This window comes from Crinia signifera, chromosome 4 (assembly GCF_055691185.1).
Source record: "Crinia signifera chromosome 4, ASM5569118v1, whole genome shotgun sequence".
NCBI classification, from domain to species: Eukaryota; Metazoa; Chordata; class Amphibia; order Anura; family Myobatrachidae; genus Crinia; species Crinia signifera.
In genome coordinates this window covers 300,159,581-300,173,124 of record NC_139220.1, presented here as the reverse complement: position 1 = coordinate 300,173,124, position 13,544 = coordinate 300,159,581, and the positions used below count along the sequence as shown (strand labels likewise).

Sequence of the window (13,544 nt, the reverse complement as noted above, 5' to 3'; positions counted from 1 at the left end):
GATTTAGAGTACAGAATTTAGTGATATCCACCTTCCAGCTGTAAATGCGATAGGCTTGAAAGCCAGTTCACACTGCAGGATGAACCTGGGTCTTCCTTTTGCCAGTGAAAAATAAGGCGCCCAATCCTTAGAGCAATCAGCATGACATACACTATGGACAACAGGGTAAATCACAGACCAAAATCTGCTGAATGCCCCTTCCAGATCATTTGTGAGCCCATCTTCTAGAGACAATAAAACAAAGAGAACAAGCTCTATTGGGGGCCTCTTTAGTCCACTCTGGGACGGGAATTCCAGTGCCAGAAATGTTTGGGATTCTATACAATCCAAGTATTAGACCAACAAGTATTGGAACCATAAAGAATTCCACATCCATCCTGGATTGGACGGTTTGAAGATGAGTCCATGAGATCGGTTATAAAGACCATTCCCATCGCTGCCACACTATACTTATCTCAGTAGTCATTATGCCAGCAGTGAGAGCAGCCAGAGGGGGCCATGGAAGAGATTCTCCATTACTCTACTTATATACATGACAGAGCAGACACCTTTGGGGAGAGATCCCAGTAAGATCTACACTACCGTTCAAAAGTTTGGGGGTCACCCTGACAATATTGCTTTTTACACGAAAACTGACTTTTATTTATCAAATGAATTGCAAAATGAATAGAACATATAGTCAAGACAATGGAAAGTTTAGAAATAATGTTTTTTATTTAAAATTATAATTTTGTCCTTCGACCTTTACTTTCGCCAAAGAATGCTCCTTTTGCAGCAATTACAGCATTGCAGACCTTTGACATTCTAGCTGGTAATTTGTTGAGGTAATCTGAAGAAATTTCACCCCACACTTCCTGAGGCTCCTCCCACTAGTTGGATTGGCACTTCTTGCGTACCATACGGTCAAGCTGCATGCTCAATGGTGTTGAGATCTGGCGACCATACGGTCAAGCTGCCACAACAGCTCAATGGGGTTGAGATCTGGCGACAGAATACCAGCTGCCTGTTTCTTCCCTAAATAATTCTTGCATAATTTGGAGGTGTGCTTTGGGTCATTGTAATGTTGGAGGAGGAAATTGGCTCCAATCAAGTGCTGTCCACAATGTATGGCATGGCATTGCAAAATGGAGTGATCGCCTTCGTTATTCAAAATCTCTTTTAGCTTGTACAAATCTCCCACTTTACCAGCACCAAAGCGGCCCCAGACCATCACATTACCTTTACAGATGGCGTCATGCACTCTTCCAGCAACTTTTCACTTGTTCTGTGTCTCACAAATGTTCTTCTGTGTGATACAAACACCTGAAACTTCCATTCGTCTGTCCATAACACTTTTTTTCCAATCTTCCTCTATCCACTGTCTGTGTTCTTTTGCCCATATTATTTTTTTCTCCTTGTTGGCCAGGATCAGATATGACCAGCATTCTGGAGTTGCCTCGTAACTGTATATGTTGACACTAGTTTTGTGGGTACCATTTAATGAAGCTGCCAGTTGGGGATCTGTGAGGCGTCTATTTCTCAAACTAGGGACTCTGTTGTACTTGTCTTCTTGCGCACAGGAGCCTCCCACTTTTCTTTCTACTTTGGTTAGAGCCTGTTTGTCCTGTTCTCTGAAGGGAGTAGTACACACCGTTGTAGGAAATGTTCAGTTTGTTGGCAATCTCTTGCATGGAATAGCCTTCATTTTGGAGAACTAGAATAATAGACTGTCGAGTTTCACATGAAAATTCTCCTTTTCTGCCCATTTTGAGTATACTCGAACCCACATATGTGATGCTCCAGATACTCACCTAGCTCAAAGGAAGGCCAGTGTTATAGCTTCTCTAACGAGCAAACCCTATTTTCAGCTGTGCTAAAATAATTGCACAAGGGTTTTCGAATCATACATTAGTCTTCTAATGCAATGTACCTTTAGAACACTGGAGTAATGGTTGATGGAAATGGGCCTCTATACACCTATGTAGATATTCCTTTAAATACCACATATGTGCAGCTAGTATAGTCATTTACCACATTAACAATGTATAGAGTGTATTTATGATTAATTTAATATTACCTTTATTGAAAAAACAGTGCTTTTCCGTAAAAAAATAAGAACATTTGTAAGTGACCCCAAACTTTTGAACTGTAGTGTGTGTGTGTATGTTATACAGCTCCTCTCTATTACACTATACACAGCGCAGACACCTCTGGGGGGAGATCCCGGTAATATCTGTGTATTATACACCTCCTCTCTATTACACTATACACAGCGCAGACACCTCTGGGGGGAGATCCTGGTAATATCTGTGTATTATACACCTCCTCTCTATTACACTATACACAGCACAGACACCTCTGGGGGGAGATCCCAGTAATATCTGTGTATTATACACCTCCTCTCTATTACACTATACACAGCACAGACACCTCTGGGGGGAGATACCGGTAATATCTGTGTATTATACACCTCCTCTCTATTACACTATACACAGCACAGACACCTCTGGGGGGAGATACCGGTAATATCTGTGTATTATACACCTCCTCTCTATTACACTATACACAGCGCAGACACCTCTGGGGGGAGATCCCGGTAATATCTGTGTATTATACACCTCCTCTCTATCACACTATACACAGCGCAGACACCTCTGGGGGAGATCCCGGTAATATCTGTGTATTATACACCTCCTCTCTATCACACTATACACAGCGCAGACACCTCTGGGGGAGATCCCGGTAATATCTGTGTATTATACAGCTCCTCTCTATTACACAGCACAGACACCTCTGGGGGAGATCCCGGTAATATCTGTGTATTATACACCTCCTCTCTATTACACTATACAGAGCGCAGACACCTCTGGGGGGAGATCCTGGTAATATCTGTGTATTATACAGCTCCTCTCTATTACACTATACACAGCGCAGACACCTCTGGGGGGAGATCCCGGTAATATCTGTGTATTATACAGCTCCTCTCTATTACACTATACACAGCGCAGACACCTCTGGGGGGAGATCCCGGTAATATCTGTGTATTATACACCTCCTCTCTATTACACTATACACAGCGCAGACACCTCTGGGGGGGGATCCCGGTAATATCTGTGTATTATACAGCTCCTCTCTATTACACTATACACAGCGCAGACAACACCTCTGGGGGGAGATCCCGGTAATATCTGTGTATTATACAGCTCCTCTCTATTACACTATACACAGCGCAGACACCTCTGGGGGGAGATCCCGGTAATATCTGTGTATTATACACCTCCTCTCTATTACACTATACACAGCGCAGACACCTCTGGTGGAGATCCCAGTAATATCTGTGTATTATACACCTCCTCTCTATTACACTGTACACAGCGCAGACACCTCTGGGGGGAGATCCCGGTAATATCTGTGTATTATACACCTCCTCTCTATTACACTATACACAGCGCAGACACCTCTGGGGGGAGATCCCGGTAATATCTGTGTATTATACAGCTCCTCTCTATTACATAATACAGAGCACAGACACCTCTGGGGGAGATCCCAGGTAATATCTGTGTATTATACACCTCCTCTCTATTACACTATACACAGCGCAGACACCTCTGGTGGAGATCCCAGTAATATCTGTGTATTATACACCTCCTCTCTATTACACTATACACAGCGCAGACACCTCTGGTGGAGATCCCAGTAATATCTGTGTATTATACAGCTCCTCTCTATTACACTATACACAGCACAGACACCTCTGGGGGGAGATCCCGGTAATGTCTGTGTATTATACAACTCCTCTCTATTACACTATACACAGCGCAGACACCTCTGGGGGGAGATCCCGGTAATATCTGTGTATTATACACCTCCTCTCTATTACACTATACACAGCACAGACACCTCTTGGGGAGATCCCGGTAATATCTGTGTATTATATACCTCCTCTCTATTACACTATACACAGCGCAGACACCTCTGGGGGGAGATCCCGGTAATATCTGTGTATTATACAGCTCCTCTCTATTACACTATACACAGCGCAGACACCTCTGGGGGAGATCCCGGTAATATCTGTGTATTATACACCTCCTCTCTATTATAAATACACTACATGTGAGTGTGGTCTGGTCTAGCAGTGGCATGTCAATAATGTTGATTACTGACAGTGAATTCAGGTGATTAAGAACAACAATAGAAGGTGTTGTATAATAAATAAAGTTTACTTTAATAGAAAGTGCTGTGAGTAGGTCCTTGTAGGTAGGGCAGTCAAGGAACTCCCCCTTCTGGCAGGCAGCAGACAGGGAGCCAATACCACACTGTAAAATGTAATATATATATCTCCAGATAAATGAAAAGCAAATTTTCCAAGCAAAGGAACGTGCACTACACGTTTGGTTTGTTGCCTAGTCAGTTGTCCTGAGGAAGGGGCGCAATGCTCCGAAACTTGTCGGCACCAACATGCTGATTTCTTTTTCACTGTTTATGGATTGAATACAGTTGATCACGTTTTGTTTTGAGAGTGCCGCCTGGGAGGCACTCAAATAAAACAATCAGCAAAGTGGTTAAATAATGCCGTGTATTGCGCACCAAGCGCTTTCGGGATTCACCCCGTCCTCAGGGCACAGGCTTCTCTCTTGTGTGTTCTGTGCCCTGAGGACGGGGTGAATCCCGAAAGCGCTTGGTGCTCAATACACAGCATTATTTTACCACTTGGCTGATTGTTTTATTTGAGTGCCTCCCACCCTTTGGAATTGCTATATATATATTTTTTTATATTATATTTATATTTAAGTGTTTTTCAGCCTATAGATGTTTTCGTTTTTATGAAAGTACTTAATAAAATTGAGAACATTCAAATTTGTAACTGTATTAACCTGCTGCAAAATCTTCATACAGGCAGCTGTACTCTGTAGTGTCTCCTGTCTGTACTGCTGTGTATATCATCCTATAAACAGTGGCCTGTATACATGGAGATTATGCTTCTCTGTTGGTCTGCTGTGGCTAGATGTACATAGAGAAAGAACAGCGACAGACGCTTTTGTTTTAAGAGAGATTCCTCTGGCCATACAAAGCGGTGTCCTACTGGGGAACAGTAGTCAGTGGCCGCCATCTTCTCCCAGAGCAAACTAGTCCTTCCCGCACCAGACTGCTCGCTCTGCCTTAGAGCAATGTGATTATGAGTCCGCTGTTTCTGGTCACCCTCACGTGGTCCTGCCCTCTGGGTGACTCTTGAGCTTGTGGAATTTAACACTCTCGCGTTTCTCAAAGAGCTTCCCACACTGCTCACAGGAGAAGCTGTACTGGATCTCTGAGCCGTGCTTCTTCATGTGCCAGTTTAGAGATGCCCGCTGCCTGCACTGGAACCCACAAACTTCACACCTGCAGGTAGAAAGGGGTAGAACCTACAATTACCATCGGATGCGATATTCTTGGCAACAGAATGCATTAAAAAGACCAAGTTCTCCTCTGAAATTACAATTCATACTCCAAAATGCAACAATAGCCTCTCTAAGATCTATATGTCAAATATATCAATTATCTGTGCACCCTTCTAACGTGACAATAATCAGGGCTCCTTCTCCAATCTCCCCAGTGGGTTAATAACCCCTACACACTACCATAACACAACCTGTATCCTGAGAATGTGGCCACTTACTGTAAGGGGGTCTCCCCAGTGTGTGTTCTCCGGTGAACCTCCAAGTGGCTCTTCCTTTTAAACGACTTTCCGCATGTTTCACAGATGAATTCGCGGACACCTTGTGAGAGACAGGTAGACTTTGGATGTGAAGGGTTGTCTGTCCCATGTAGTGTTCCCGCTAGGCTGTTTTATTAGGGTGCTGCAGCCTGCCCCGATTTTTAAAGGGCAAAATGTGCCCTGCCCCTCTAGCAGTGCCCCGCTAAAACAGCCTGGTGCCGGCCCCGACGGTTTTCACGGGGAAGCCCAGCGCATCCCCGGCAGCTAAGCAACTTCGGCGGGGCCCGCCCCCTTTAGTGACAGCGGCGACCGGGACCGCCTCTTTTCATGACGTCGTGGCCCGGGCACGCCCCTTTTGTGACATAGGCGGCCCGGGACCGCCCACAAATGTGACGTCGGTGGGCCCGGTCCACCCCAATTGCGCTGCCCCCATGCAGTGGCGCCCTGCCCCCAAAAATCCCTAGAAGGAACACTACCATGCACCTACCTCCTCAGGAAGGGGCAGAACATACCTGTGTGTATGATCATGTGTCGACGCAGGTGATTGGACAGGTAGAATTTCTTTCCGCAGCCGGCTTCGGGGCACACTTTCGTTTTACCCTTTCTGTGAACCAAATTCACATGGTTCTAAGGAGAGACCAAATTCATGTCACTTATTACAGCACGCAGAAGACTTAAGACAAAATAATGTCACAGTGAGAAGAGACAGGCGCTTATCTGATGATGATAAAGGGGAGAGAGAGGGAGAGAAGCACTGAAGGATGAACAAGCCAATAACATCTGCACCAGACAGAAGATACAGGAGCCTGAGAACATACCTGGAAGCTGTTTAAGGCAGTGTAGACCTGAGCACAACCTTCATAAGGACAGTGGAACATCTCCAACACCCCATCTGCATCTGTCGTCCTCGAGCGACGATTCCTCTTCCTGTGGTACACGGGTACATTATAGATCTGCACATTGCAATGTCTGACCAACAGGCTGTGATCCTGACTGAATACTCTGGGCTATAGGCCGCATTCTGGTTTGTAAAGCAAAAAATAAGGCACATAACTGGGCACAACCAGGCCGGACTGCAGGTGGGGCAGATGTAATAGTCAGAGAGAGAGTAAGATTAGGGCAGGGCGTGTTGAAACTGAAATCTAAGTTGCAGCTTAATACTAAAATGGTCTAACATCTGTGGACTACATACAAAAGCAGACACTATTTAGCATGCACAGAAAACATTCAATACTATCTACTCCTCTTGGAACATTGTCCCAGACACAACGTTACTTGCTTTTATTTACTTTACTTACACACATGAACCAGGTCCTATATGCGATATATGAGGCGTACTGCGACGTCCAATAGGATGCTTGTTATGAGCCCAGCATTGGAGTGACATCCAGGTCAACTTATTAGATTATGACAGACCCCATCTCCCTCCCCTTAAAACAAATGCGTCGGGGTTTTTTTTTTTTAAAGAAATTAAAAAGATTGAAGTTCTAAAATGTAAATATTGCGATGTCCTTCCCCATTTACTGACTTGAGGCAGGAAACGGAGACGACAGACAGAGTAAATAACGAATGTTTTCATTTCTAGAGCCTGCAGCCAGCTTTATATACAGTACACTACAAACTACAGTGGCAAGCTATGCGCCATATGGAAACAAATGAAAACGTACATTATCCATCAGCTGTACCCAGTTTTGTCCTCTCCCTATACGGACATGAACAGAAATCAGGTCTCTCACACTTACTTTTCCTGCTCCTTGAGAACGTGCAGAGTGCTCTCTGTTCGGCATTCCCCGTCCTCTACAGTTCCTGGTCCAGCTGAGCCTTCGGCGGGCAGCTGTGTACCCAGTATCACACTCTGGGGCTCCGCCTCCTCCGACTGCTCTGCTTGCAGGGTATACAGTGCGTCCTCCTCTAGGTGGAAGTATAGAGTGACATACTCACTGAGCCTATCCTGTACAAACCACAGTGTCACCCTGTGGTGAGAGGCACACTGCATGTTACATATCGCGCTCCTGGCTGTGCCACTCTGCAATGAGAGGGACATATTCCACATAACTAATCACCCCATTGTCTGCATTGTGGACACACAACATTTCCCACCACTTTTATCCTGTCTGTCTCTAATAAAGTTACCTGATATTGTCACTTCATCGCGCTCTTCTTCCTCAAACTCCGTCTGGGTAAATGCAGACACCGCTTCTAGGGTGGTACATGTACCTTCCTCTCCGCTGCTTCCACCTGCTACATCCAGATGAATGCCTTCGGCTGCCAATGCCTCATATCCGGGCCCAGCGATGATGATGACTTGCGAGGGGCAGCCGGCAGCAACAACCTGCCCCAGAGTTTCCTGAGTCACTCCGTCAAAAAGTCCCCCGGCTCCTGGCCCCATGGGAACACACACCACTGTCTCTGTTTCTTCCGTGCACTGTGCTTCTCCTTCAGTCAGGCTCTCAGAGTGCTGAGAGTAGAGAGCGTGAATGGGCTGCTGTGGCTCTGGATACATTTCTGGGGGGTGGATGAGGGGGGCAGACCTGGAGGAGGAAGAATCATCTGAACTGGCTCCATCATCGTATGCTGTGGAAATACAGCCAGAGAAGTAAGAATGGTGTACAGATTTACTGAGCAACCAACAGAACGGACCAAGATGCTTCCTTAGTACACAGGGAATACAGATAAACAACAAGGCAGCAATCTTGTAAAATTAGGTATATTTAATAGAATAAATCACTGTAGCAGGCTAAGCTTGTAATTACCATGTTCCCTTGGTTTTTATTAATGGTCTATAGTTTTGAAACGGATATTTGGGCTACCAAGGAAACCACAGTCACGTGAGCAGAGAGGCTTTGAAATGCCTCTCCAGTCTCTGTCTGTAAAATCCTCTACCCAATCTGTCAATGCACCATGCTGATAGCCCATGTGCAATATTTAAAGAATAAAAACTAAAGAAACATGTACCAATAGTCTCCTTATGAAGACAATTCAACTATAGCAAGTAAACTTTAGTTGGCCTCTTCTCGGACCCGGATGCCACAAATATAGGGGGAGGGGCCCTAAACTGCACACCCTGGACTGCTTGCTGCCACAAATATAGGCTGGTCAAGATTTAGATTTGCCTCACATACATTCCCCTGTCAATGGACGTTTATGCAAAACACGGCGTTGGGGGCGGGCATTCGCTCACCCAATGGGCAACGTTAGATGGCATGCTAAGCAGCAAATTTACGCTGCTTAACAAGTCAGCAAGAATCAGGCCCTTAATGGGATGAGTAAGTGAGCAGGAGTTCCTCCTCTTTGCCCTCCCATTCTAAAGGAAACTGGAGCACTCAAACATACAATGGATAAACATAGGTTCCACATTCAGAAGTGATCTACATAATAATCCTTTAAGCTCTGTCCTCTCTAATACATGCATGTGCAGTGTGAACCACAGCATGTACCACTCCTCCCACAGCTCCTAATGCTAACAGGTCCTAGCAGGAAACAAGGAGGAAGACCCAGCAGGAGGGAAGCGTGCAGCTGCAGGAGGTAAGAGATGAGAAGGAGGAGCGGGAAAAGAGGGCAGTACACAGGAGACAGAGAAAGACCTGGGAGGTGGCAAATTACCAGGGTGACCGGAGGAACGGGACAGAGTACCTTTACTTATATATGTTAGTGTTCATTCTAGCACCCGCCATCTGGGAAAACCCATGCAGTTCCTCTTCCCTGCCTGGGGTGACGCTGTCTGTTGTAGTGCTCCTAGCACAGTGTAGTCTGTATATCAGCACTGATATGCAAACCAGACCTGTGCTAGAAACAAAACAACAGCAGACAGCGACACCCCAGGCAAGGAACAGGAACGGCAGGGGTTTTCCAAGATGGCGGGTGCAAGAATGGATACTATATGTAGCACAATTATTAATACATAAAGTATACACTCCTGTACATAATAACTGTATACACAGTGAGCTGTGATGTTGTACAAGTGATATAGGGGTAGATGTTCTAAGCTCGGTGAAGTCATAAAGTGTCTGGTTTTTATCCCTGACCAATCAGCGGGATGCAGTTAAAATCCCGGCGATCGGGATCCCGGCGTTCAGAATCCCGACCGCCGAAATCCCGACACTTTCTCCCTCCGTGGGTGTCCACGACACCCCTGGAGGGAGAATAAATTAGCGTGCCGAGCGTAGCGAGGCACCGGGCCCGCTGCGTGGCTAGCGCAGCGAGCCCGCAAGGGGGGGCTATCCACGTCCCCCCCTTGTCGGGATTCCAGCGTCAGGATTTTGAACGCCGGGATCCCGATCACCGGGATTTCATACTGAATCCCAATCAGCTCCTACCTGTCATTTTTCAAAACCAAGCCTGTAACTTCACAGTTAGGAGCTGATTGGCCGGTGATAAAAACCAAACACTATCACTTCACCGAGCTTAATAAATCGACACCATACTGCCTACAGGAGAGGAGAAGTGAGACCCCACCCCCCAGCTGTTCCGATTCAAGTCAGACAATCAAGATTTATGGCTCTCAAATATCATGAAGTTTTGCCCAGAAGTGGGAGTGGCTTCGCAGATTGGCACCAGGGCTTGTGTCTCTTTCCCATTGCATGTGTGTGATTATCAGAAGGAGTGAATGTACAGACAGCACTTTGGGGCAGATGTATTAAGCCTTAACCAGAGATAAATGCAAGGGTGATAAAGAGAGATAAACGTCCAGCCAATCACCTGCCAACTGCCATGTTACAGGCTGTGTTTGAAAAAAGTCAGTAAGGAGCTGACTAATGGCTGGACGTTTATCTCTCTTTATCACCCTTGCATTTATCTCTTGTTAAGGCTTAATACATCTGCCCCATGTACATAAAATGAAGGTACCTTACCTTGATTATTCAGGGTGTTCAGCGGACAGCGGAGATCCTGGAAAAAGCAATGCCCAGCCTGGCACTGCCACACTGCTTTGGCATATCGGACATGACTGGTGTCAAGCTCGGACAGACCAGGCTCATGAGGACAGTGACCCTTGTGGTCATAATACCATGTCACCAAGCTCAGCAGGTTAGTCACACAGCGCCTGCTTCCTGCAGAGGAGAAACAACTTTCAGCTATGGGTGCGCTTGATTGGTAACAGAAATAGTTCATGCATGGGAAATGTAGATCATGTGTCACAAAGCAAACTCCAGCTGTATAGCTAGCAGGTCCAATCTAGCACCTGACACATACAGAATCACATCAGGCATTACCAGGGACACATCTTCCAACCATGGGGCTATCCATTGCTACAGAAAACATCTCTCAGCCTGCTAGCGAGCCATGGGGAAGTCACAGCGCGTTATCCTGCCAGCTTTCGCTAGTCTTGCACCTTGAATGGTGCAGTGGGAGGGAATAGCACCCACTCCAGTGGGCACCTAACACGAACTGAAGAGTCTGGGATGCAGTAGGGGAGGAGCCTACCCTCTAAAGCTTTAGGATAGGTACCTGGCTCCTACGGACCCTCCTACATCCCAATGTTGAGCTGTGTCACCAGGACCATTGAAAGAGAAAGCTCTTGTGGAACTACAAATATCTGCTCGCCCTACCCACCTCTGGCATGCTGGGGCCTACAGATAGTGAGCAGGGGACAGGTAACCTACACGTGGGCACTTTTCATGGCCGATAGAGACGTACTTGTCCTGTGCTGCTGTACACTGGTCTGGAGCTCCCCGCATGGTTTCCTGTAACACACAATAGGAGAATGTATATCAGGTGATTATATATCTAGACAGGTAGATCTACGATCGATATCGGTCTATAGATGTCTCTATCGATGATAGATATCTCTCTATCAATATTTATCTATCTTTGATTATCTATTTATAGATATCGATCTCTAGAACCCATATGGTGCCATATAAATAAACGATAATAATAAAAATAATATAGATAGCTATCGATCTTCTCATACCCACGCTATAGTACACGCCCCATCATCGTATGCCCCGCCCCTTTAGGCCTACCCCCATATAAAACCATCCTGGCTTGTATAAGGCGGACATGGCCTCACCCGTGTCTCTCCAGGGACAGGAGGTAGGCGGCCAGCTTGGCGTCGCTCCAGGCCTCTCCTTCGCCGCCTCTCTCCCTCCTCAGCACCCAGGCTCCGTGCGCCTCCCCTAGGTACACCCGGCGGCAGTCGTACTTCTTGCGGGACTCCAGCCTGCGACGCACTCGGTCCGTGTCTGTCAGCCGAGGCCTCCCCCGCACCTTCCGCCCGGGATCTTCCTCCTCTTCTTCCTCGGAGCCGGGAACCTCGGTCTCCGGGGCCGCCATCTTACACGACGCCGCTGACGTCTCTCGGGGATGAGCCGGGCTTCAACAAGCTTTATTAACACAGACACGTGGGCCTCTTTCATAGGGGGAGATGTTGTATCCCACCTTCTAACGAGGCCACGAGGTTGCCCCGAGCAACCAATCAGATTCTATCATTTTTCTAGAATACAATAGAGGAATGATAGAATCTGGTTACTACTGGCAACATCACCTGTATTATTTTTAGTAGCTTCTTTAGTACATTTACACCTAGCTATCATTTCATAGAGTGTACTAGTTTAGATAAATACCTAGAAGCTGATTGGGTACTTGTTTCCTAGCACGGCCACACCGATTTACATCGGGGTGGTCGTGTCGGAAAAATCGGGTCGATCGCATGCGATGCGACCGATTTTGGACCCGATTTTTTTTTTTTAATGAAATGTAAATCGGGTCCCTGGGACCCGATTTTACATTGAATTCAATGTAAAAATATTCCCAACCCCCCCAAATTTAAAGGCGTACACCGCACCCCACGATAGACGCCAACCCGAAGCGTGGCGAGCGCAGCGAGCCCGCGTCCTCCGACCTTTTCATTCCCCTACTATCCACGTCGGCGTGGAGTTGAGAATAGAATAGTGTGGCGAGCGCACGCGGATACCTTCACAGGTAAACGCGTCCCTTCGCGGACTTCACAGGTGTCCGCGTCGCCACGGACACCTGTGAAGCCCGCGAGGGGACGCGTATAACTGTGAAGGTATCCGCGTCCGCTCGCCACGCTTCGGGCTCGGTGGCTCGCTGCGCTCGCCACACTATTCTATTCTCAACTCCACGCCGACGTGGATAGTAGGGGAATGAAAAGGTCGGAGGACGCGCACCGCCGCCCCTCGCGGGCTCGCTGCGCTCGCCACGCTTCGGGTTGGCGTCTATCGTGGGGTGACGACGGGGACATCTATAATGTGAAATGGGTCATATTGGCCCATTTCACATTTTTCACATTTTTTCACTATTTCAATGTAAAAAAATATTTTAACATTGAACCCGATGGAAAAATCGGGGGCATCGCGTCGTGACCATTGTTAATGGTCCCGACCGACGCGATGCCCCCGATATTTTACCTTTCCCGACACGATTTCAATGTTAAAATATTTTTTAACATTGAAGCCTATGGGGAAATCGCAGGCATCGCGTCGGGACCATTGTTAACGGTCCCGACCGACGCGATGCCCCCGATATTTTATCCTAGCCGGCCAAATGGACCTGATTTCAAAGGAAATCGGGTCCATCGGAGGGTAATCGTGTACCTTAAGTTAAGGTACACGATTACTCCCGATTGTGGCCGTGCTAGGAAACAAGTACCGCTGATTGTCCACTTTAGAAGGTTTGATACATTTCCCCCAGTGTAGCACCCCAGGGCTGCGCTCAGCTGGGTCAGTAGCACCCCACGGCTACGTTTCACTCCGCCTGTAGCGCCCTAGGGATCCCTTGTTACTGATGCGATGCTAATGTTAACTCACAAATGTCTACCAGGCTTTTGTGTATGTGAATTATTTCTGACTTTGAGGCCAATGTTATGGCCTTCACACCATTATTGCTTCATTGTGTTCTACCTTTTGGT

The 13,544-nt window shown here is 46.9% G+C and overlaps 1 protein-coding gene across 1 annotated transcript; it reads right to left on the bottom strand.

Moving 5' to 3' along the window:
- Window positions 1–4,760: 4,760 nt before the first annotated feature.
- ZNF653 (zinc finger protein 653) lies at window positions 4,761–12,032 on the bottom strand. Its single transcript, XM_083185205.1, has 9 exons — window positions 11,685–12,032; window positions 11,309–11,355; window positions 10,525–10,722; window positions 7,808–8,248; window positions 7,417–7,585; window positions 6,493–6,601; window positions 6,187–6,301; window positions 5,636–5,735; window positions 4,761–5,358 (listed from the first exon to the last, which is right to left on the bottom strand). Exons 1-9 carry the CDS (start codon window positions 11,945–11,947, stop codon window positions 5,181–5,183), a joined length of 1,620 nt encoding a protein of 539 aa, XP_083041331.1. The 5' UTR covers window positions 11,948–12,032; the 3' UTR covers window positions 4,761–5,180.
- Window positions 12,033–13,544: the final 1,512 nt, after the last annotated feature.